The sequence below is a fragment of the Lepisma saccharinum genome, chromosome 21 (assembly GCF_977018435.1).
Source record: "Lepisma saccharinum chromosome 21, izLepSacc3.1, whole genome shotgun sequence".
In the NCBI taxonomy this organism is placed as follows: domain Eukaryota; kingdom Metazoa; phylum Arthropoda; class Insecta; order Zygentoma; family Lepismatidae; genus Lepisma; species Lepisma saccharinum.
In genome coordinates, this window is record NC_139249.1 from 3,783,420 (window position 1) to 3,810,304 (window position 26,885).

Sequence of the window (26,885 nt, forward strand, 5' to 3'; positions counted from 1 at the left end):
ACTATCACTCACGACGTCCGGTCTGCACAACTCACACGATTGCTGGTGCCTCTGTGCCAAATTCTGAGCGTGCAATGTAGGCTACATCGCAGTCGGTGGGAGACTTTATGAGAGCTGCAATCTTTAACCTAGAACTGTCCTAAACCTGCTGCATTGCAACTGTACCAGATTACAGCTACATGCCACTTCTTCCTGCCTTCATGTGTGTGTGTGTCGCTCTCCGACCACTAGTGCTGCGTATAGGCACCATTGGAGCTTTTTTCAGGATGCCCCTCATATATGAACTTTCAGAAGCTTTTATTATTAGAGTGTTCCTGTTTTAATGTGTTGGTTAGCTAAATCGGGTACCTATACAATGCAATTCTATAAATTTCTAATACTTACATACCCTTTTCGTCAGTATTAATGGTATAACTGCATGTTGTCAGTTTCACAGCACTTCACTTGGATATACTGTACTGAAGCAGAAATCCCTTCGATAACACTGGGGAACAGTGAAATTGCGGCACAGTGTTTGAGAGCTAATTTAGGGCAATTTCATGCTGCTGAATAATGATATAATAATATATTTCCTGAATTGGCTCTAATTTATGAAATAAATGCAACTAAACCAAAATGGCGGAAACATAAGACATACATATAAATGAACTTCCAACAACAATTTAATATTTCTTTTTGTGATTACAATCATTATTATAAAAATAAATTTATATAGGCTTATGATCAAAATAATTAAGAAAATATGTTCACAATGAAGTAACAAACTATGTGAAACGTTTTCTATACGATTTCCTGCTGTATTGCTTTTGAGGACAATCCCTCTGTAAGATCCAACAGTAGTCGGCCATCACGTGGCGATCCCACCATCCCTGGTACCTTTCTTCCATTATCCTTATATCCTGATGGAACCTTTCTCCCCGTTCTTCACTAAAATCACCAACGTTCTCAGGGAATCTGTCAATGTGGCTATGTAGAAAATGTATCTTCACACTCATATTAGCTCCCAATTTCTCAAAATTTTTCAACATATTTCCAACTATATCGGGGTACTTTTCTGCTCTGTGATTCCCCAAAAAGTTTTTGACGACGGACACAAAGCTCAGTCAGGCCCCAGATTCGATGTAAGACATGTAAGTTGTACAATTGGCATCATTTATGAGTGTACAAATTTGTGGTGGTCCGTCAAAGATTCCTGCCTTCAATTTTTCAATACTTAGTCCTGGAAAAGTGTGGCATATATATTTGAAACAATCACCACTTGTATCTAAGGCCTTGAAAAATTGTTTTATCAACCCAAGTTTAATATGCAGTGGCGGAAGGATGATTTTGTCCCTATCTATCAGCGGTTCATGAATGATATTAGATTTTCCCACTAATATTTTCCCTTGGGGGCCAAACTTTTATCGTCCAATGCTTTTCTCTAGCACGACTATTGTTACGTACACAAACTGCATTGCTATTCTTTGAAATAAAGGACCATAGATGGCAGCAGGCAAGAGGAACAACGGTTATAAAAGATGCTGCGTAATTCAGTTTGGAAGGTGGATAAGAGATGGCACCACCCAGGAGAACTTATACGATTGTAAATAGAGACAACGGAAAGAGCAGATGTGATGAAAGAGTGATTGTATATATTAATACTAATTATGAGGAAATAAATAAATAAATTTCGCATAATAACAGGATATAAATAAGGAGAAAAGGGGAATTATCATTCAGTAATGGCATAAGTGATTAATATACAAAAGTAATGAAGTCGAGTTGTAATTTCGATTTTGTGTCTATTACAGTTCCCACGAACTGAGAGTTTCGTGTGGCTTTTGGGTTGTTTTCCCCTGGTGTAGCGCCATTTCTCGGCAGCACCCAAGCACATTTGGAAGCGCATACACTGTAGCTCCAAGTTAAGGTAGCGCCGGCTAGGCGGCGATCTTTAACTAACCCCTTTCTCTTTGTTTGTCTGGGGGATTGATTTTATTAATATTTCCGTAAATTTGGATCGAAAAAGAAAAGGAAGAAGAAATATTATTGATTACAAGAAGGAGAAGCCTTAGCGATTATAAGAAGAAGAAGAAGCCTTATTAATTGCATGAAGAAGGCACCTTAATCATTATAAGAAGAAGATGCCATATTAATTAAGAGGCTATAAGAAGAAGATGCCATATTAACTATAAGAAGAAGATGTCATATTAATTAAGAGGCTTTAAGAAGAAGATGCCACATTAATTATAAGAAGAAGATGCCATAAGAAGAAGAGGCCATATTGATTACAAGAAGAAGAAGCTCAAGGAAGATTAGCTACAATAGAAGAATAATATTGTATAAAAGGATTCACAAAGATATCAATATTTGTATATAATTATTCAAGAATATAGTACGAATTGTACCCTCCGTAGTGGGTTAAATCTGTTGTTTCCTTTCATATATGCTTAGCGTTAGTAACCTTGGTCTGTGCCCAGAGGTATCTCATTGTCTCTCCCCTGTGCTAAGCTGGTAGGTGCTTACGTGAGAGGACGTGGCATTGATTAATGGCGACCAACGTGTGGGGCACGATACAGGCTAGAGGTTGAAATAACGCGAAGAATAAGAATTTGGAAAGATAAGTAAAGCAAAAATGGAAGAAGGAAAATATATATGTTGTGGCGAAGAAGGAAATAAGGAAGAAATAATACAGTGTAAGATATGTGAAGAAATGAAACACTGGTTATGTGAAGGTATCCGGAAAGAAAAATATGAGAAGATATGTGAAAGGGGAGAAGGATACGAATGCAAGGAATGCAGGAAAGTAAAGTTAAAGGAAAAGGAAGGAAAGAAAGAAGAACAAAACACGATGGAGATGTTGATGAAAATTATGATGGAAATAAAAGAAAGTCAAGATCAAAACAGCAAAGAAGTTAAAGAAAGGTTGGAGGAAAATAATCGAAAAATAGAAGAAAACAGCAAAGAAATTAGAGAAAGGTTGGAAGAAAAAATAGAAGAGATGGCAGAAGTATGTGAAGAAAACAGGAAAGCATTTGAGAGAAAGATAGAAGAAATGATAAGAATGGCAGATGAAAGACATGAAGAAACTAATAGAAAGATCGAAAAGGAAGCTTCAAGAGTGAATGGAGAATGCCAGCAGAGGAGTACAAGATTAGAAAACAAAATTTTGGCAAATAAGAAGCAGATAGATATTAACATCTCCAAAATAGATGAAGTGGAAAACAGAGTACAAGAAATGAAAATTGTGACAGAAGAAACAATAGTAAAAGAAACTTTGAAATGTAGAGAAATGATAATTAGAGAGCGACAAGAAGTTAGGGAAGAATTAGAGGAGAGTAATAAGAAAATACAAACCCTCGAAAGTAAGATCGACAAAGGAAAGAAAGAGAGTAAAGTACAATGGAGAGAAATAATTTCTAAAATAGAGGATATGAGAATACAAGATAAGCCAATAGGTTTCAATAGAGAAGGAAATGATGAAAAAGGAGAGTACGAAAAGAAAAGAATAAAAAAGGAAAGTAGTAGTGATGAATCGAATACAGAAGAGGAAATAAAGCATGAAAGGAATCATCAGAGAAAGAAAAGGAAATGGAAAGGTAGTGAAGAAGGGAGCGACAATGGAAGATGGTTGGACAAGGTAAATGGAACTAATTTGGAAGAGGAAAGATATAAGACAAGAATCCCTAAACCTAATGAATTACAACACTTGCCCAAGTTTAATGGAAATATATCTGACAAGTGCCCACGAAAATTCCTGAAGGAACTAACAACTAACGTGAAGCTATTGAGGATACCAAGAAATATGATACTAGACTTAATCGAAGGATGTTTTGAAAAGTCTGCGGCAGGCTGGTATCAGTTAAATCAGCACAAGTTTGGAACATTCGAAGAGTTCAGTAAAAAATTTTTGGAATATTATTGTAGCGAGGAAATTAAGGAAAGGCAATTGGAGACATTAAAAAGAAAATATATAGATTGGTCAAAGGTTGAGAGTTTGGAAGCACATACATGGGAAACGTTAAGGAGCTTCAGAAATTTGAATGAAAAGTGGAATGAGGAAGAGTTGGTTAGGCAAGTGATACAAACACTACCAATATGGACGCAAAGAGCGGTGGCTGTAGTAAAAATAAGGAAGGTGGAAGAATTGATGGAATACCTTAGGACAGATGACATGCTGAAAAAGACTCAAAGGTCATGGGATAAAGAAAAGGAAGGTAGATATTATCCTAAGAGACATCATCCTGAAGAGGAACAACGTCCAGAGCAGAAATTCCGAAAACAAGAATTCGGGATTAGGAACATAGAAGTCAGAAATGCATATAGAGGCAGAGGAAGAGGATTCTTAGAAGATAACGGAAACGGCAGAAGGCGAACTAATGTTCAGGAAGAGCAAAGAAATTATGATAGAAGGAATACAGGACCGTGGAGAGGAAATCGCGGATATAGAGGAAGAAATGATTATTGGCAAAATGTGAATCGAAGAAACTCAGAAAGAAGGATGGAGATAGATGAAAGGCAACATAGAGGAAACAATTACAACGACAGGAACGAGATGGGAAATCCTGAGATAAATGAAGAGCGAAGAGAAGCAGTGGAATTAGTCAGGAGCCAAGTGCAGAACGAAGTAGGAAATGCTGGATGGCAGCAGATAAATGAGGAGTCGAGGAATGTGGAATTGGTCGAAAGGCTAAACTTGTAGAGCTCTCGCAGCAACTCCCAGGTGTGAGAGCAAAGGAAAATGATGAATATATGAAGGGAGAACATACGATAAATGAAGAAGGAATTCTGAAGTTATTTTTAATTGGAGAGCCGAGTTTTGAAAACCTAAAACCTGGAAGATCATTATATGTGGAAGCAGAAATAATTGAAATTAAGGTTAAGTGCCTGATCGATTGTGGGAGTGTCGTCGAAGTAATGAGCTATACATTTTGGCAGAGAATTAAAGAGAAATACCCACAAGCAAAATTAGACGCTTCTGAAAAGGACAAAGTCAGATTAGTTATGGCTGCGGGAAACGAAGACTACAAAATTCAGGGCACGGTACGCATAATGATGAGCATCAAAGGAGCGAATTTCGAAGTAAAATTTCTGGTGATAAAGGGTTTGAGGTGTGATATAATCCTAGGAGTACCATTCTTAGATAATTACAATGGGCACATACACATAAAAGAAAAACGGCTAAATCTAGAATCAATGGAGAATATGAAAGTAGATATCCCTATGGAAGATGAAATAAAAGGTTCTGAGAGCGAAATAGGCATTAGGAAGCAAAGCCTTGTATATCATAAACATGATGCAGTATATAAGAAGAAAGACTACGATGATATACTTGAAAATGAAAATATAAAAGGTGAATATGAAAAAGAGGTCGAAAGAGAGGACCATAAATATAATGCATCGAAAGAAGAAATACAAGCCAAAGTGGATGAGTGTCATTGGATCTCAGAAAATGAAAAAGAAGATTTAAGATATATTTTGTTGAGACATAGGGGAATATTTAGCCAGCGCCCAGGGGTGACGGATGTATACACCTATAGGATTGAGGTAGACACAGCTAGTCCAATAGTGTCAAAGCAATATCCTATACCCTTTGCAAAGAGAGAAGCGGTAGAAAAGGAATTGAAGAAATGGTTAAGTTGGGGGATAATAGAGAACTCTAATAGCGTACACGTAAGCCCAATGCACGTGGTAGACAAACCGGACGGAGGTGTGAGGCCCGTACTGGATTTAAGAGAGCTAAATAAACACGTGCTACTTCCCAGAAATCAAGTAGAAAGAATAAATGAATTACTACACACTTTTTCAGGCAGCATATACTTCACATCATTTGATATGACTTTGGGATATTTTCAGGTAGAAATAGAAGAAGAGTCTAGAAAATATACAGCGTTTCGATATGGATCAAGGTTATTTCAATTTAGAAGGCTCCCATACGGTCTAAATTCATCAGTATCAGCTTTTATGACGGCTCTAAATAGAATATTTAGTATAGAAACAAGAGAATGGCTTGCTATATATGTGGATGATATGTGTATACATACGAAAGATTGGGAGACACACATAGAAAAAATAGATTGGGTATTAAGTAAATTGGCAGAAGCAGGATTGACTGTCAAATTGGAAAAATGCTCTTTTGCAAGGAATGAAATACGTTTCCTAGGACATGTAGTATCTGGAGGTGAAATAAAGATGTGTCCAGACAAAAATGACGCTATAAGCAAGTTCCCAAGGCCAAACACAAGGAAACAACTCCAAAGATTCCTGGGAGTATGTAATTGGCGATCAAAATTTATACACAATTTCGCAAGCAAAGCCAAACCATTATATGAACTCCTCAGAAAACATATAAAATGGAAATGGGAAGAAGACGAAGAGGAGGCTTTCCAAAGACTTAAGCAAGACCTTTTACAAGCACCAGCTATAAGCCAACCTGATTTCGGGAAAATGTTCTTTTTAGGCACAGATGCATCGAACATTGGATTGGGAGCATACCTGTTTCAGAAAAACGAATCCAATGAGGATAATGTGATACAATATGCTAGCAGAAGCTTGAAGAACTTTGAAAGAGCATATACGATAAGTGAGCTAGAGTGTTTGGCGATAATATTTGGAATAGAAAAGTTCTCTGCATATCTGAAAGGCAGGAGATTCAAGGTGGTATGTGATCACAAGAGTCTAGTTTGGTTAAATTCTGCAAGACAGTGGAATGCAAGGCTTACGAGATGGGCGATTTTACTGCAACAGTACAGTTTTGATGTTATAGATATAAAAGGAAAGGAAAACCATGTTGCAGATACTCTAAGTAGAGCACCTTTAAAGAGAAATCAGGAACCAGATGAAGTGATTAGGCTAGAAATCAACGCTATCGCTGAGGAAGAAGTAAATGGTATTAAAGAAGAGGAATGGCGAGTTGGAACAAAGGAAGATGAGGAATTAAGGGATATTATCAAGGTGTTGGAAGGAGAGGAAGGAAACAAGAAAACAAGGATGTCTAAGATAAAGAACAGATATAAAGTTATAAATGGCATCGTTTTCCAAGTCAGTTATGAGAATCCGAACCAAGTAAGGATAAGGGTACCACGAACCTTGATAAGAAGAGTACTCGAGGTCGTGCATGAAGGATCTGGCCATTTCGGAGTTGACAAAACGTTGAGATTAGCTAGAAGGTTTTACGTATGGAAGACTATGAAGAGTGACGTTGTTAACCATGTGAGAAATTGTACAGTTTGCGTACAAACTAAACCTTCAAAGATAAAATTTAGGAAAGAAGAATTACATATTATCGCTAAATGGCCATTAGACATGGTTTCTATAGATCTAATTGGACCATTACCTAGGTCTAAGGGATTTTTGTATATATTGACATGTGTGGACATATGTAGCAAGTTTATCATGTGTTATCCTTTAAAGAAAGCCACAACCAAAGAGATAGTCAAGAAGTTGGATGAAGGATTTATCAAGCATTTTGGTAGTCCAAAGAAAATGTTGACAGACAACGGGACTCAATTTACTTCAGAGTATTTCAAGGAGTATCTATATTTCAAAGGGATAAAATTGATTAATGTAACAAGATATCATCCAAGTTCAAATCCAATTGAGCGTTACAATGGAGAGATTGTGAGGTTACTCAGAATGTACTGTCATGATCATCATACAAGGTGGTGTGCAGTAATTAACAGGATAGTTCAATTATTAAATAACTCTATCTCAGCTGAGGCAAATATGAGCCCTACAGAGATTTTCTTGGGATATGAAGCAGAGCCGAGGATTTTCGATGATTTAGAATGGCCAAAGAAGGTTATGGAAAGAGGAACAAGGAAATAATTTTTCAATGATCTGTATAACAAAAGAAAGAAGAGGACGTCAAAAGAGGAAGTTAAAGGAAAGAAGATAGAAGTAAAGAAGGGTGATATAGTTTATTGTAAAACACACCCAATAAGTAAGGCCATTGACCGCACAATTAAAAAACTATTTTTCAAATATGAAGGTCCGTATATTGTATTAGATATATTTAGGAACACTATAGTTATACAAGACACGGCGACAAAGGAAGTAAGAAGAGAAAACTTAGATAATGTAAAAAGATATAATTGTACGGAAGACGTTAAACAAATGTTGAAAGAAAGACAGGAAAAGTGAATAGTAAGAATGGAAGTTGAAGAACATTTTTCCTTGCATACGAAACTTCTCAAAAGGAAAAATTTTGCCCAGAGGAGGGGAATTTTGTGTTACGTACACAAACTGCATTGCTATTCTTTGAAATAAAGGACCATAGATGGCAGCAGGCAAGAGGAACAACGGTTATAAAAGATGCTGCGTAATTCAGTTTGGAAGGTGGATAAGAGATGGCACCACCCAGGAGAACTTATACGATTGTAAATAGAGACAACGGAAAGAGCAGATGTGATGAAAGAGTGATTGTATATATTAATACTAATTATGAGGAAATAAATAAATAAATTTCGCATAATAACAGGATATAAATAAGGAGAAAAGGGGAATTATCATTCAGTAATGGCATAAGTGATTAATATACAAAAGTAATGAAGTCGAGTTGTAATTTCGATTTTGTGTCTATTACAGTTCCCACGAACTGAGAGTTTCGTGTGGCTTTTGGGTTGTTTTCCCCTGGTGTAGCGCCATTTCTCGGCAGCACCCAAGCACATTTGGAAGCGCATACACTGTAGCTCCAAGTTAAGGTAGCGCCGGCTAGGCGGCGATCTTTAACTAACCCCTTTCTCTTTGTTTGTCTGGGGGATTGATTTTATTAATATTTCCGTAAATTTGGATCGAAAAAGAAAAGGAAGAAGAAATATTATTGATTACAAGAAGGAGAAGCCTTAGCGATTATAAGAAGAAGAAGAAGCCTTATTAATTGCATGAAGAAGGCACCTTAATCATTATAAGAAGAAGATGCCATATTAATTAAGAGGCTATAAGAAGAAGATGCCATATTAACTATAAGAAGAAGATGTCATATTAATTAAGAGGCTTTAAGAAGAAGATGCCACATTAATTATAAGAAGAAGATGCCATAAGAAGAAGAGGCCATATTGATTACAAGAAGAAGAAGCTCAAGGAAGATTAGCTACAATAGAAGAATAATATTGTATAAAAGGATTCACAAAGATATCAATATTTGTATATAATTATTCAAGAATATAGTACGAATTGTACCCTCCGTAGTGGGTTAAATCTGTTGTTTCCTTTCATATATGCTTAGCGTTAGTAACCTTGGTCTGTGCCCAGAGGTATCTCATTGTCTCTCCCCTGTGCTAAGCTGGTAGGTGCTTACGTGAGAGGACGTGGCACTATCCCACAAAGTGTGTACCCACTTTGCTGTCCTAGTAAAAAAATCACCATCTTCAAATCCACACACACGAACCACTTATGTTCAGCATATTAAATTTTTTTCTAAAACCATTTTTATGTTTTGGTATTCTTCCTTAAGGTTTGTTGAGTGTCCGATATATTGCCTAGTAATGCTTCATAAGTTGCCTAGCAACAATTTACAAATAAATAAATAAGTTTATTATGGGAATTTCAGCCCATTATCAAATTTTGATATTACTGAGAAAAGCGTAGAGTAACGTTACCTCCTATATTTTCCATGGTGTGTTTATTTTTATAACTGGAGTCAATTCAACTGAACCAATCATACAATTGGCAATAACAGCTGTTTTGTGTGCTGAAACTGTTATTAAACTTTATGCCGCAAAATAAAATCTTTTTTTTGTTCCCCAGTGTAATGTAAGGAAATATGACACTTTCTTTTGTTCGATTCAGTTGTTTCACTTAAATGCAAGAGTTAAGTTGTTTGCTTTACAGAGAAGAGAGAAGTAGCTTTATGCATTGAAAAATGAGTCCACACTCATAGTTTTTGCAAGCAGAGGGTTCCAAACCTCAGTTGAAATATCAACATATAATACCGAGAATGTATAAGGAGAATGATGAATTACAAATTGTATTTCTTAATCAATCACTCTTCACTTTTATCTCATTTAGTCGTAACTTTAAAAATAATCAAGTATTATATTTTAAACTTACTGTGTATGACAAAATTCCATAATCCTTCCTTAGCTTCTGAATTTTAATAATTTTCCAAATTCACTATTTTGCAGTTTGAATTCAAATCATAGAGAATAGAGAAATTAAGTCAATTTAATAGAAGATAATATTGGTACTTTGCAAACCATACGTGGATCTGTATGAGTATATTATTTCCATTTGCCAAAACATCAATTTAGTTTAGTTTGTAATTGTCAGGGAAAAATGTAAATTTTGTCCTGGAAAACCTGGAAAAGTCAGGGAATTTCATTTCTGCTTGTTTGTAGCCACCCTGAATTTTGGGATAGGAGCGAAATGCTTTAAGCCCTTACGACAAACTAGTAGCATTACTGTAGTGTGATTATTGTACAACTTAAAGTTCCGGCGCTGGCTCAACTGCTGTAGAATCACATCAATAAAATTAATATTTTCAGGTAGACGGCTTACAAATATGCTTTCAAAAGCAGTAGTTTACAAATTAGATAGTTATTCGCTTCCAATATTAGTATTGTATTCCCTGGCGTACAACTTAAACGGGATTTTCCTGTTTTTCAATTATTGTAGTGCCGTTATTAACGTAGAACCTGTTTTGAAATATTTTTTTTCACAATTTTACGACGTGCATAAGCTACAAATTATGTTCCGATAAGAAATAACTCCCTGCTTTCTATCACGCTCTAAAACATATTCCAACCTTGCCTCAAAAATGAAAGTTAATAAACGGAACGAACTTGCTTTAATGTCTTAAAATTCTTCAGTGTGAAGTGTGTTTCAGTAACAAATATAATGTTTGTGATGGGGAGTAGAAATCGATAAAACATTGCGTCGAGTTAGAAATGTGTTCTTAAGGATGTCGATTGTATAATTATTAATGTACTTTCATGTATTTCTGACTTCAATAAATCTAGCAGTTGGAGGTGAGAATTTATGTGATGCTGTTTCCTCGTTCATTTAGTCGTTTCTTATTTATTGTAATCGTAAATTAACGAAAATTAAATGCTAGGATTTATCCAGGATTTTGCACTCGGAAGTCGGGAGAGTGATGGTAAATTTGTATCTACATTCTTGCAAGCCCAGTGGTTAGCGCTGTTGCCGTATATTCATAGAACTCAGGCCCAGATTTCGGGGAAATTGCTTTGAAAAAGGCCATGATATGAAAAAATGAGATTTTGAAATGTGGTAAATATGTAACTAGCAATCTGCAATCTGTCATAACTGGCGTAAAAGAATATACCCCCTCTGTCCCATAATTATTGTATACCAAAATGGTAGTACAGGAATGACTGACGAAGAGGCAGATGGAAAGCCCAATTTGTACTGATCCTTGAGTAATAAAGTTGTATGACTCATTCCCTTGTTTTATGTTCTTCTTCTGTATACACCAATGTCACAGTTTGAATATCGGGCAATTATTATGAGACAACAAACAAAGGTGTACCGGACAATAGTTATGGGACAGAGTGAGTAACTGTAAATGTATGCGGCGGATGGGGGTGCTCACATCCAAATCCACACCTGGAATGACTCTTAACTCGTCCTGTTAGCGCACAATTCACTGATGCAGGTCCCACTTTAAACTGTAGGCCCAGTCTCGATTAAATTTCTTACAATAAAAACAGTCCAATCCTTGTTTTAAACACGGTTTTTTTAGTCAGTACTGTATTGTAACATTTTCCCACGATAATTGCTACCACCAGTTGATTTTCCCGAAAATAAAGCTCTGCTAAAATACTTTAAAAATTGGGCGGAATTTTAAGGGGACAGTCACGTTAAATACACACAAAAAATCTTTATCGAAAAACGAGTTTTAGTAAATTGTAAAAATAAAGAAAAATATTTCCGTCGCTATAGTCAATATTTAATAGCATACGCAGCCGATTACAGGTGTTACATGTTACATTATGCACGTAGTATATCCTGTAACTCTATTGATGACACTATTTTATTGTTTGCGCAGGGTGGCAACTCACCGGGAATTCTGCGTGATTTTTTTTCGTAGACGTGAAAAATGCAACTTTTATTATTGTAAATCTCATTGAATTTACACGTATTTATAAATGTCCTGAGGCAAGTTTTCACAGTTTAGCATTTATTTTCATCGAGGAAGGAAAAGAAAGCTGCCTGGAAATTGAAACACAATTATCTCAGTCCATTTAGTGTACTTTGTTAGTGTCCTTTGTAGAACAATCTATCTGGCAGACGGAATGTTATTACAAGATATCTTGAAGTTGATTAGTTAAATTGGAGCGTGAAATCCTTACACAATTAACAATTTTTCGTAGATTAGAATATTCCTTAACATTTGTGACTTGTGTTTGTAGATGTATTTCGAATCGGAGTATGTGAAATGAAATGGTAAATGAAAGCTCCGCACCTTAAATTAAACACTTTAAATATATATATATATACCGTTTAATTTAATTGAATTAGAATTTTTAGATACATTGGAATTACACACACACCCTTTATATTAATATATTTGTGTGTGGGGGGGTGAGAGGCAGTAAGTAATGTGTAAGATTGATATAGAGAAAACATCTGTTCTTACCCTTGATTTTTTTGAAAGTTCGTCTTGAAAATCGGGAATTATGCTTCAATTTTATCATGGTCTGTGTTTGCGTTGTATTCGGTATTTTATAATGTATGAATGCGTTCCGGTATTATCCGAAACGGACGCGGGCCCATCAAATTCGTATAAATGGGGTTTACCGTACAAATGCCATACAAAGTTCTTATTTTTGACTTCCGTGGCGGAGTGGTTAGCACAGCGCTCTACGGGTCCCGGGCTCGAATACCGGCCTGAATATGTGTGTTCTTTCATCATTCATCTTATAGCCGACCTACGTGGCGGAGTTGTTAGCACAGCGCGCTACGACGCCAGGGGTCTCGGGTTCGAATCCCGGCTGTTATTTGTGAGTGCGCCTTCCTCATATAATCTTTTATCCTCATCTTCGCGATTAGCCACAAGTGGCAGAAAGCGAAGTAAAATAAACTAAATCAATCACTCATCCACATCGCGATAAGCCAAAAGTGGCAGACAAGGAAGGTAAAATAAACCAAATAAAAAATAAAAAAAATACTTGTCGGAGACGTCCGCCCCCTTTGCCCCACTCTGGTTTCGTCACAGCACAGTGCTTAGTTTTCCTCCATGCCCCGTTTATTATTATGAAAATCCAAAACCACCATGAAAGACGAAAAGGATTTCAAAATCTGAAATATTTGCGCAGAGGTTGCAACACTAGCGCAGATAATGGGAGTAATGCAATCGTCTGCGGGGTTCTTTCGAGAAAGGCCCCAGTTGGCAGCACGCGCATGCTCGTAGGCGAACCGTGGCACCGGGGGAAGCTCTAACGGCCGGCCACCACGAGGCAGTGGCCTTGTTTGGGTTTCCGACGCAGGAAAGGGAGCGTTGCTCTGTATTTGTGGCGACCCGCTTTTTTACAGTTATTTCCGCTCGATAGCTCCGGAGGAGACATACTATAGTTGAGCCAGTCTTTTTTTTTTTTAAAAAGAAAAAACTCTGAAATGAATCGTGTTTCGAGTTTAATCAAGAGGCCCTTCAGGACCATGTCGCGGGAGCAAAAGCTAAAAATAATTAAGCTTGGGCCCGACAGGCCGGATCTTCAGATTAAACAGTTGGTGAACAAGGGCCAGGGGAAACGCAGCCATCGGTATTTCCACAATGTTTGGTACCACAAGGTGTCCTGGCTCTGCGGGTGCCCAGAAACGAATTCCCTCTACTGCTTCCCGTGTCTGCTTTTCGGCGGGGAGTCGACTTGGACCAAGATCGGAGTCACGGACATCAAGCATCTGTCAGACAAAGTGAAACTTCACGAAACTTCGAAAACTCACGTCACCAGCTCTTCCCTGCTTGCTACTGAAATGCAATCTTTGCAGCCGGGTGTTATGAAAACGGAGCCGTGGGATGACATGGAAGATTGCGTGGTGAGTATATATTTTATGATTACATTTAGTTTGCGCCGTTTGGACGACTTTATCAGGAAGAAACTGCTGAAAAGTTGTTACTAGGGGAGGAAAAATATACACTCTTTAATAATTACAGGAGCCTTAAAAAATTTAACTTTTTTAAAGTCTTCTGTAATTATTACATAATGTATATTTTTCTCCCTAGTAACCAAACCATTGTATGTTATGGCGCAGTGAACTGCCTCTCCCTTCCCTCTTCTGTCTGTTCGTATGGTCTCCCCGACGAGTTCATGCGTCGCCCCTCTCCCCTCCCCTCCCGCAGCTTGGGTTGGGGTAGCCAGCCAGCAGCGTTCGCCCGGAGATGAATAATGGGTAATTTTTTTTATATACAAGTTCGCCATTTTGGCCGAAGGAGATGCGGCGATTTCCATGGTAACCAGGGTGACGTCATGCGGCGCAATCGATTACTCGGTTTTTGGGGAGTATCGATATTTAATGGCGAAACGAGTTTTATCGCGGTGGAGATATTTTCGGAATGTGGAGGGGGTTTGGGATTTTTATATTCGGATCAATATTACGGCCGCGGGGGAAATAAAATGAACGTGGCGGGTATGTAAAAAAAAAGGCGGCCTTTTTTTTTTAAAGGAACGGAAATGGCTTTGCGGAAAGGATGTCGGCAGCAAATACCGCGGCGAGGTGGACGAAGGGGCGAGATTCTTGGCGAACGTCGTTCGGATGCAAAGTTGCCTAAAAGATCGAAGCTGAGGAGGTTCAGAGACGAGTGGAAGAGGGATTTCCCATGGGTTCTTGTGGAGACGAGAGGCAGCAGTGGGACGGTGAAGGCGATGAAGTGTGCAATATGTTTGCAGGCGCGTGCCAAAAGCGAATGGACAACCGGGGTGTGTACTTTGAAAAGGGACGCATTGAATCGTCACAGTATTTCCACCGTGCACAATGACAGTTTGAAATTGTTCGCACGCAAGCAGGTAAACGTTGAGTGCTTTTAATGCCGGTAGTTTTTTACCCCTTGCACTATTCCTAATTTAGTGACGCTTTCCAGATTTCGAAGTGAACGAATACAGAGTCAGTGTTGCAATCATTCAAATTAACATGTTTGTGTTTAGTGTAGCAATGTGGTTAGGACATCGAACTTTTCATGGGACATTTAACTGGTGTCATTAAAAGAATATCCATTCATCCTTCTGAGTTACTGAATTTTAGTACTATTATTCCACGTCATTGTAGCCAAAGGGGCCAGAATTCAAAGATTTGAGAAACTTACTTACCTAGGGGGGGGGGGACCTCACAGTTCCACACTCTCCTTTATCATTAAAATTCAAGAAACTATTTTCTTATATAATAATCAATTATTGCAGAAGTGTCGCACACACATTTAGCATTCACTAAAACTCACAAAAAACAATAATTTTTCATTAATGCTTCTTTGTTTATTAATTATAATAAATACAAAAACCATCGTTACCGATTGTACTCTGCACTGGCATGAGTGTCTCGGATAACACACATACAAAGATGGCGCCTCCCGCCCTCCCCCTTGTATAAGCTAGGGTTAAATTAACATTGTTATTAAGTTAAAAAAACAATAAATTATTCTCCAATAGTAGAAGTACAAATATTGTAGTAAAAACAAATTGTATTCATTCCAATGATGCGTTGACAATGTGTTACATTCTAGATTCTGTTTTTTCACATGATAGAGTAATAATTTAAAATTGTAAAGAAATTAACAGTAGAATGTGTTAATGGGAAGTATGAAAAATTGAATAAATCTAATTTTAACGTTCTATACTTTACATGCTCATGCTGTGACATTGAAAATTAAAGTAGCTGAAAACTAATTGTGACTTTTCACTTATGATATTTTTTATCTGAATTTCTACCCTCCGTTTTCTGCATTAGTCGTGCTTCAGGTATTTATTTGAGTGTAAAACCTTGCCGCTGGCTGACATAAGAGTGAGCTTGAAAGAAATTGCCAAATTAAATGCTTTATAAATCGAAAACTGTTTGTTTTATCAGGAAGTATTTAGTACTGTTTTGTGGAGAAAGTCTTCAAGTTAACGACCTCCACTTTTCGTGATGTCAGCATCATGTGAATACAACTGCTATACTGAACGCAACTCCAGCTTGTGGCTGACCTTGACGGCTATTTCTGGCCCTTTCTGTCCCCCAATCGTCTTTGGGGGGGGGGGGGCTCAATGGGCATCAACAAACTCAGTTGCGAACACGTGGTGGACCCAACGCTAATTTGTTTGGTCCCGCGAACAACGTTCAGTACCTTGCGACTCTAAAATGCCCGAATTCAGTCGAAGAAAATTCAACTGATCGGTGATTCACTGTTTCCCAGCCGTCAGTTGGAGTTGCGTTCAGTATAGCCAGGTAGAAAAGGCTTTCTGTATGCTTGAACGTGCAAAAACAAATTTTGTTCCTGTCATACAGCATCATTTTAGAACACGGTATGTCAAACAAACACTCACAATGCGTTTCATCTACGATTGGAGCAAGTAATTTGAGGAAACTGGTTGTCTGTGCAAGGGGAAAAGTTCTGGGAGAAGAGAACTGGACTATTGCATTGATATCTGTCATGTTATAAAAGAATCACACATGGAGGATTTGTATCTTAGCCTTGTTATTAAAACTTTTGTTTCTGTGAAACTTTGGAACTGTCAATTTCTTTTACGCTCACCCTGTATATCGCAAGATAATTGAAAAGCTTATCACGATCTCCACATCTTCAGTCAACAAGTTCAGACAACTTAAAATCGTGTGAAGGAAAGGAAATAGATTGAATGGAAAATATCTCTAATTTAAAAGGAAAAACACAGGGGTAGTGAATTTATTTTTAAAAAACCAGTACTGTTCCGAAAAACTGGGATGTCTGGCAACCTTAGCATTACCTTCACATCTCCCTGGGTGATTTCATGGAAGGGAGAACTTGACCTCTACATGCTGATAGGTACATTGAAAGGTATGTCAGTACCAATAATTTTCCAACAGTTTTTTTTTTTTTAATGGAAGGTTGTCCCCCCCACAAAAAGTCCTAGCTTTGTCTCTGGTGAGAGATATTGTTGAATTGTCAACAATCTTTTTTTAGGATCTTGTGTTGTCCTACTTCTGTGTCTACCTGTACTTCCTACGAAATAAACTTAGTACTCTACATTTATGTGCTGTACTAACGATTTGATTTTCTTGTTTTCTAGGAAGAAGCAGGTCTGAGTGAGCAGGGCGTGTGCCACAGAAGCAATTCGCCAGATCAGGCTGAATTTAGGAACGCGAGCGTTGATGAAGTAAAATTTGCTGAGCAGGATCTTGGTATGGAACCAGAGGCCATGTCGGCTCCGCAGCAGTATTGTCTGAGATGGAAATACCACCACAACAATCTCCAGGTGATGTTCACCCAGCTGTTGGAGAGGGAGAGCTTTTGTGACGTTACTCTGGCTTGCGAAGGACGGACGCTTCGTGCACACAAGGTATTTGTTTTGTCAAGAGAATACAGTGATTAATATTAGAACTGAGCTTGTACAGTCACAGACACTTCTGGGTTGTAACAACCTCATTTACTTCCAATGGAATCATTACCACCCAAAAGTGTTCGTGACTGTACAAGCTCAGTGACTCTCAGCTAATTTTTCTATTTTTTTTCCATACTACAGAGGTTGTTCGCTTTATATCAGACCATTTTTGACGGGTACTCACCTTAAGAGATACCGCGCCGCCACCACCGATCATGTTCTATTGGACCCCCAACATTGTGGACTATTGACCGGCATCGCAGTTTCCATTGCAGCAAGCTCCGGCGCAGGACAGGCATGGGAATTCTGTCCCACTCCTCCCTGCAAGCTTTCCATAGACCATCCAGGGTAAGCGGGCAGCGATGTTTAAGACGTCAGTTCAACAGATGTTTAAGACGTCAGTTCAACAGTCCAAATGTGCAAAAATCCATTGGACTGACATCTGAGCTTTTCACAGGAATGTCTTCAAACAGAATGTCACAAATTCCTAATTCCTCTGCCATTTCCTAATAAAAACGTAGTGATGTTCTGGCGGTATGACTCGAAGCCTTGTCCATATGAATCATCACCTGTTTCACGTCCATTCCATACAATTGTGGGATGTCTCTCCGATAGATAGGTGTCAGAATGGAGTCTTGGAAGTATCTGGCATTCACCTTTATGTTTTTGTCCACCTTGCGTATCATCAACTTACCCTCATATCCGAATCCCGTGACAACCATAAAGCCAGGAGGGAAACTTTCCCTGCACTGACGAACAAAGTTGCTGTGCTCCTTGCCGTCAATGTCACAGTATGTGATCGCCCGAATGTGACCACCAGCAGTGAGATGGACATATGATTCATCCATTGTGGCAACTTTCTTCCATTTGGAACCCGCCAGGTACTTTTCATACAGTTTCCTGCAGTTTGTCTTACGTTCGGCAATGTGACGCGGTAGAAGGTGGTGTACACGGCTTGCAGCCCTTCTCCTGGTGGTTTTCGTGGGTGAATGTTTCGCAAGGAGATCCTGTTGTGTGTAACGGGCCACAATAGCTTTCACAGTAGTCACCCCGAGTGTTAACCCATTCTCCCGACACTGTTTCACAATGCATACGTATGACAACTTAGCATGGAAAAGGGCCGTTACGTAACCCTCCCAATACCGGTTGATTTTCGGTGCAATTTGATAACATTTACTACCAACAGTCATGCACCTACAAGGTCAGACACAACACTACTCCCGCCAGCAGACCCATAGTTCCAGCATGATACGCGGCAGCACCGAATCGAAAATGGTCGGATATAAAGCGAACAACCTCCGTATATGTGTGTCATGCTAAGTAATTTATTGTTTTTAGCAACCTTTTTCCACATGCTACACTTAAGTTCTATGGTTCAAGCCCTGGCCAGCGCATGAGTTTTCTTTGTAAATGTCCCTTCATAATTTCATCTAATGGTCACTCAACCTCATCGTAAAGTGGTAGGAAAGCAATGCAAATACAAATAAATAACATTTCTTCTAATAAATCCAAGAACTGGGATAGTTTAATCAGTATGTGTAAACCATTTCATGGAACTTTTAATTTTACATTGGATTTTTAGAATATTTTGTCTTCAGCATTGGTAGATTAAACATGGCTATTTTATTGGTTAAATGTTCATTTACTGTTTTTTTTATTAATTTAAAAGACATTCCTTTATTTCAGTGATTAGTTAAATAGTTTTATGGTTGTCTTACATTGTAGATTACCTTTTGAGCTCTAAATGCATTTTCTATACAGTGTGTTCCAAAATGATTATTGGGGTTTCATAGTCATTTAATTTTCCTTATATGTGGGGTATAAAGAGAAAGCTTAAGTGGGAGTAAACAACAACTCAACAAGTTACATAATGTTCTTTATAAATGTTCAATGTGAGCACCTTTCGTGACACGGCACACATGCGACACCCTTGGATGTCCAGGACTCTTCTCTTTGCAGACACATCCAGTTGTTTGAAACTTATTAAACCGTCAAGGAATGTTGTTATCGGACGGAGGATCACTTCCAAATCCCCTTCTAAGGACTTGCAGAACCACACCTTGGAAATTCAATGACACAAAAGGACTTCTGCACGGGAGTCGCCATCTTGTAATTCACCTACGCTGCTGTGACTGATGGGAAACAAATGATTGGGTAGCAAACTTCCACAGCCGTTCTTATCGTACATGTACGATGTAAACATTTCACCTTCATCTGTTGCAATATACAAACTACTTGAAACCCTGATAATAATTTTGGGACACGGTGTATTTTCATTATCTTTTCCATCTACAAGCAAGTCCCCTTCCCCCCCAAGTTCATTTTCATTTTGGTTTCATTTATAATTGTATTCAGTATCTGGTATTAAAAATATTATAACTTGTCAAACGTTTCACTTTCATTTCAGGTTGTCTTATCAGCATGTAGCACATATTTTGATTCTGTGTTCACCCAATATGAGGAGAAGAATCCAATTGTAATTTTGAAAGATGTTAAGTTTGATGATATAAAGGCCTTGGTGGAATTCATGTACAAGGGGGAAATTAATATCGAACAGGTGAGTTGAAAGTATTTTATTGTTAGGCAAACACATTGATGCATAATTGAACACATACATAACTACTCTTTTTAATTCTTCATACAATTATAATAGAATAAATATTAGGGCTGAGCCGAAACTGATTTATCGGTATCGGCTGATACTGGGGGTATCGGTAAGTATCGGTTGATATTTTTGCACTGATACTAGCCGATATCATTGTTTTTGAGTCGCTAGAGGCGCGGCCAAAACCAATTGTCTTTTTCCATTTCTAAGTTTCGTTCACCTTTTCCAACTTACCTTTGGTTTTGAAAAAAAATTAAAAATAGTTGTGCATTTGTTAAATGAACCTGTACTCAAGTTTCCGGGAACAGTAAGTGTGTGACAAAGATCTGTACACAGATAAGACTCGCGGTCAAGTATCTCGCAAATCAAGCGTAACGTGAAATTATCCCCATTGGAGTTTGCTGCTTCTGTTTAGTTCTCTTCGAAATCAACCAGACTTTGTTCGTACAGATGCGGCCTTGTGTAACAATAACCCCAGTGAGGTCCCGAAAGCCAACGATGCACCTGTGGGTAATTCTTCCACTTCCTTTGGTGTTTGCGGACATCCCTCTCTTTAGGGACCTCCTGCGGTCAAAAAGGTCATCGCCCATGAAAGTGGTGGACGTGGCTCAGACATAGTACATATGGGTTTCAGCAGGCATGTTTTGGCACAAGGAATGCGGCAGGGGAATAATTTTCTTTGAACGACAGATGACGGCAGTTAGTTTCTGGAAAGTGTGGTGATGGGTTTGGATTTCCTCCCACGCCAAGCGATAGAACTATGCATTTAATTTTCCTTAGAAATCATTTGCCGAAACTATATCGAAAGCAAAGTCACGTCGGAATATCACTGTACTGAAGTCAATCACCTGATATAGAAGCAAGAGACTGGTAAGTTTTCATTCTCCCCTTACATTTCGTTTACTAATTATTATTCTCTTTGTTAAAGGACAAAAAAGAGACTAGATTGGTTTCACACTACAGCTTTACTGTTAGTTTTAGACGTCGTGTCCGGGGCTGGTAAATCTCCAATTATTCTTGTGTTTACGGATGATTTAATGTTAGTTTTGGAAGAGTGATCCCTTAGTTTTAGAGGAGGTTGAAGAGGCATGATCTCATTTTTCAACATTGGGGGAGAGGAGGACGACAACAACCACACGATTGCCTTGCTCTTAGCTTCACTTAATATTTCTCTAATATTTGAAACATCTCATCGATTGTCACCTAGAAAAAAATGTAAAGTTGAGATGCATTGTTGCAACAGGGCATCATTTGGTGAGTTAATTTATTTATCGCCCCTCGTCGGAAATGCATACGTATAAAATGTAATAATAATAATTACACAGACACACACATATAATTTTTATATATATATATATATATATATATATATATATATATATATATATATATATATATATATATATATATATATATATATATATATATATACACACACACACAGGGTGTTTCTAAAGGTCGTTTACAACGCTTGGGAGGTGATTCCTCACACGAAAACAAGCAAAAAGTCTAAGTTCCATTTTTACGACTGAGGCTTCGTTTCCGAGATAGGAGCCTCGCAAAAGGTGACAAAGTGATCGTCACACCTAACTGGGACGAATACTATCACAGATAGAGAGGCGGTTCCAAGGGAATCATAAAGGAATCGTATGTGCTCAGTCCGGAAGTCACTATGAAAAGTTCACTGCACGCATGCGCAATGGAGTCCTCAAAGGAATTGGGGATTTCCAGCAAGAACAATGCATGGAAAAGGTATGTAACGCAGCAAGAAGGACCGTGACAATGAGAAATGCGTTCAAGACAACACATCCCGACCTCAAACATCAAAACATGAGCACCGAACACAAAATCCGAAAAGTTGAGCACGGTTGCATACCCCAGTTACACGCGAGGAATGAACGAATCATGTCATGTGGCATACGAGAGACACATTACTCCACCAGGAGGAGGGAAAGAAAAACACAATATCAGATGATTGCGACAACGTGTATTTTTACACGCGACAACTACGTAATATCCCCCCCCCCCCCACACACACAACAAACAACAAATGCTACAATGTCTTATGCACAGACAGTCCGTGTCACTGTACACCAACTGAAGATGTCACTTTCACCACACAAAGGGGTGGGGAGCAATACCAAAAGTGTTCCCATGCGATCATTGTGACGTAAAAGAGACCAGTTTTGGAAGCGCTGCACAGGCAAGTCTGGCTCTCGTAGTCTACGTTTGACCTTCATGACTGCTGTTCCCGCGAGAGGAGCTCAAAGGGTTGATTCTCTCCGGCAGTCGTTCCAGTCGTGTTGCAGGTGCTGGGATATGATCAGCAGTTCGTTCTAGGTTGTCATACGCATTGAAGATTACTAGTATGTTGTATTGAAAGAAGTTGACCTGGTGGAGTTTACAAATCAAGTATCGCAACAATTGGTCTGTGGTGTTCGTACGGTGATACGGCCAATTTGTGCAGTGTGCCAGTGTTAAACAAAAACAATACTTTGCAGTTCCAGCTCCCTATTACACAGATGGCTGCGTATACGACCCAGCAGCTAGCAGACATGCATCTCATGTATGGGGAGGCACGTGGTAATAGCCGCGAGGCAAGGCGTCTTTATGGAGAACGCTTTCCACATAGACGTTTACCGTCTCACACCTTCTTTCAGGTAGTGGACAGTCGACTGCGTGAAACAGGGTCAGTGTTACCACCGCGGCAAGAAGTTGGAAGACCCCGAAGTGTACGCACACATCAGTTTGCAGAAGATGTGTTAACAGCGGTCGCAGAACATCCTGGCACCAGTATGCGAGTGCTCGCTCGGGCACGAAACACGTCTCATGTGAATGTTTGGCGAGTGTTGTCAGAGGAAGGAATGCACCCTTTTAAACTGCAGAAAGTACAAGAACTGTTACCTCGTGACTTTCGCCCTCGTATGGAGTTTTGCCAATGGTTGTTGCATCAGCTGGACACAAACCCTCACTTCGGGGCAAACATATTGTGGACAGATGAAGCCATTTTCACCAGGATGGATGTCTTCAATAGTAGAAACAGTCATGTCTGGGACTTTGACAACCCACATGCACTTTTTGTGGCCCATCACCAGCACAGGTTTTCAGTGAATGTGTGGTGCGGGATAGTACATGATCATTTAATTGGACCATACATTCTCCCTGTTCGCCTGAATGGTCGCACGTATCATGCATTTCTTAGTGAGGTTCTGCCTGAACTGTTGGAGACCGTACCTTTGGCACTACGGCAAGAAATGTGGTACCAACACGATGGTGCACCAGCTCATTTTGATCGTAATGTACGACATTTCCTGCATGACGTGTTTCGCAATAGGTTCATTGGTAGGGATGAGCCTGTGCCTTGGCCACCGAGGTCGCCAGATCTCAACCCTCTCGATTTTTTCTTCTGGGGAGAAATGAAAACCCTCGTATACGACACACCTGTCACATCAGCTGAGGACCTCGTTGCTCGCATCAACGTCGCCGCCGCGACGGTAGCAGATACACCTGGCTTGTTTGCTCGTACTCGACAATCCTTGATTCGTCGCTGTCATCTCTGCGTAGAAGTGAATGGCAGACATTTTGAAAACCGTCTGTGATTATCGCCCTCGGCAAATCTCAGTGAGAACACTCTTGGTATTGCTCCCCACCCCCTTTGTGTGGTGAAAGTGACATCTTCAGTTGGTGTACAGTGACACGGACTGTCTGTGCATAAGATATTGTAGCATTTGTTGTTTGTTGTGTGTGTGTGGGGGGGGGGATATTACGTAGTTGTCGCGTGTAAAAATACACGTTGTCGCAATCATCTGATATTGTGTTTTTCTTTCCCTCCTCCTGGTGGAGTAATGTGTCTCTCGTATGCCACATGACATGATTCGTTCATTCCTCGCGTGTAACTGGGGTATGCAACCGTGCTCAACTTTTCGGATTTTGTGTTCGGTGCTCATGTTTTGATGTTTGAGGTCGGGATGTGTTGTCTTGAACGCATTTCTCATTGTCACGGTCCTTCTTGCTGCGTTACATACCTTTTCCATGCATTGTTCTTGCTGGAAATCCCCAATTCCTTTGAGGACTCCATTGCGCATGCGTGCAGTGAACTTTTCATAGTGACTTCCGGACTGAGCACATACGATTCCTTTATGATTCCCTTGGAACCGCCTCTCTATCTGTGATAGTATTCGTCCCAGTTAGGTGTGACGATCACTTTGTCACCTTTTGCGAGGCTCCTATCTCGGAAACGAAGCCTCAGTCGTAAAAATGGAACTTAGACTTTTTGCTTGTTTTCGTGTGAGGAATCACCTCCCATGCATTGTAAACGACCTTTAGAAATATATATATACAGGGTGTCATTTTAATGGCGCCCACGGACCACAGATTCGTATAGAGGACATCAAAACAAACAACTTTTCCCAATAACATTTTTCTCGTTGGTGCGTCGATTCGACTCTACAGCCGTTCAAAAAAGACCGTTTTGCCGCCTGGATGCTGGCAACCCAACACAACATTTGATCGTACCTGTGACGTCATATCCTCCGGCGAAACAGCGCACGGCAGGGTTGCAAGGAACACACAAATGTTGTGAAAAATGACAAATTACCAACCATATCATTAGCTGTAAAACGAAGCGAGAAACGCGTCCAGCAGACCGAACATCATAGCCTACCAGCCAGAAGATCAGCAGTCATCTCAGGGGAAGAGGGAAGTGAACCAACGATACGAGAAATGGTAAAAATCTTATTCAAAATGAAATGTCAATGTCGAATTTTGTCTCAGCCTACATCTAAAATATCAAGAACTATAAATTTTATTGGACTTACAGCTTACACGTGGCTGTTTACGCCCAACTACATGTCAAATATTTGCAAATCTCGTTGAAAGGTTGATATCTACAGGTTTGTGTCCAGATGCCATGCGGTACTTTTGTGCTGCTAACGGAAGTATCCGAGGTTCATGTTGTTACATTACGACTAAAACACGTACAACCACAGTAACAATCATTACGACTAAAACATGTACAACCACAGTAACAATCTAATGATGAATCAGTACCGAATATACTGCCCTGTTCACAGATACAAACTATTACATGTGTATCCGGTGCATAGATAAACACATAGTCGTCTTAGAGCTTGTAGTATTACTACTACTTATATCCCTGTATTTTCAATCATTTTTGCCATTTGGCTCATAATGCTCTGAATATACATTATATTATCTGTTGCTTACGTTTGGAATTTTGAGTTCTTTCATTTCTGTTTTGTCATCTGTTCAGTGTGTCACAGACAACTAGTATCAGAAGGACGAAGTGGATAGACTAAATTGTAGATGCCAACTTGGTAACTAGATTTGCAAATATTTGACATGTAAGCTGAGACAAAATTCGATATTACCACTTCCACTTGAATTTTATTTTCTTTCTACCATTTTTCGTATCGTTTGTTTACTTCCTGTTAGGTTACAGAACGTGTTTTCTCGTTTTGTGTTACCGTACATAATGTGGCTGATTGTAGCTATGTCAGTTTTCACAGAGTATCTGTGTTCCTGGCAAGCCTGGAACGCATCGCTTCACGATGGGATATGACGTCACAAATGCAATCAAATGTTGTGTGTGGTTGCCAGCATTCAGGCGGCAAAACGGGCTTTTTTGAACGACTGTAGCGCCGAAATGACGCACCGAGAAAAATGTTACTGAGAAAAGTTGTTTATTTTGATGTCCTCTATACGTTTCCGTGGTCCGTGGGCGCCATTAAAATGACACCCTGTATATATATATATATAATACATATATATATATATGTATATTTATTTTAAATTGGAATTGTACAAGTATCAGTATGGGTATCGGTGAGAGTTTCGGCATCGGTTCAAAGTGGTATCGGCTCAGCCCTAATAAATAGGAATAATAATATGAGCATTATCATCAATAATTATAAATTGTTAGGATTATTATTATTAGGGATATGCATATTTTGTTTTTGACGAATACGAAATGTGAAATAACATGCTGTAGTGTTCACTTTCCATGTTTTTCATAGGTGTGAGGTACATGTTTTCCTACCATTCTTTGTCATGAAATGATGCGAAATGAACTACAAAGTGTACTGACAGCACTTTCTGAATTATCTTGCGAGTTATTCATAATTATGAAAATTTATTAATTTGAGATGCAAAAATAGATTCCTTTACACAGGAATGAACTTAATGCTCTGATCACTACATAAATATGCTATTAGAAAGGAAATGTTTATTTTGTGCAATAAGTATAGTTTTTAAATCATATTTAGGATTATATTCATCATTGTTACACCAAAATTCCATTTTATATACCACCTGTCATCATGAAATGTGTCCAGTTTTTTTGTATTGAAATCTTGATCTTTTATTCACCATCCAAGTTACTATTATACGAGATATAGCCAAATAAAAACTAATACTGCAACAAAAAATATAGGACAGAGTGCATACAGCTCAAATTTACAGGAGGTATCAACTGTTATTACAAAACTACCTCAAGGGTGCAACACTGATCACGTGAGCTTCACAACACATTTTTGCAGTTTTAAAGATGGCACCTCCTCCATACACTTGTACCAGTGAAGAGCAGTGGTCTCTTGCCATCTGGAGGCCTACAACTTACAGAAATTCTCTGGCAAATTAAATTTCAATACCTCTATGCATTCTTACCATGACAGCAAGTTTACTAATGGAGGAGAAAGTTCAACAATGGCCTTAAATGGGTGGAAAGACTTTCACAGTAGCTCATAAGTGGCTGCATGTGCACCACAAAGATGATGATT

The 26,885-nt window shown here is 38.9% G+C and overlaps 1 protein-coding gene across 3 annotated transcripts in view; it reads left to right on the forward strand.

Moving 5' to 3' along the window:
• Positions 1-26,885, forward strand: part of LOC146004337 (uncharacterized) — an 84,549-nt gene that overhangs the window by 43,038 nt on the left and 14,626 nt on the right. The window contains exons 1-3 of one of the 3 annotated variants that reach the window (XM_083143124.1): positions 13,385-13,971; positions 17,172-17,441; positions 19,891-20,040. In XM_083143124.1, the coding sequence (XP_082999250.1) occupies positions 13,552-13,971; positions 17,172-17,441; positions 19,891-20,040 (840 nt within the window). In that variant the 5' untranslated portion in view covers positions 13,385-13,551. Of the gene's footprint in view, positions 1-13,384; positions 13,972-14,688; positions 14,940-17,171; positions 17,442-19,890; positions 20,041-26,885 lie in introns of those variants that run through there. The other 2 variants (XM_083143126.1, XM_083143125.1) reach the window with 2 other exon arrangements.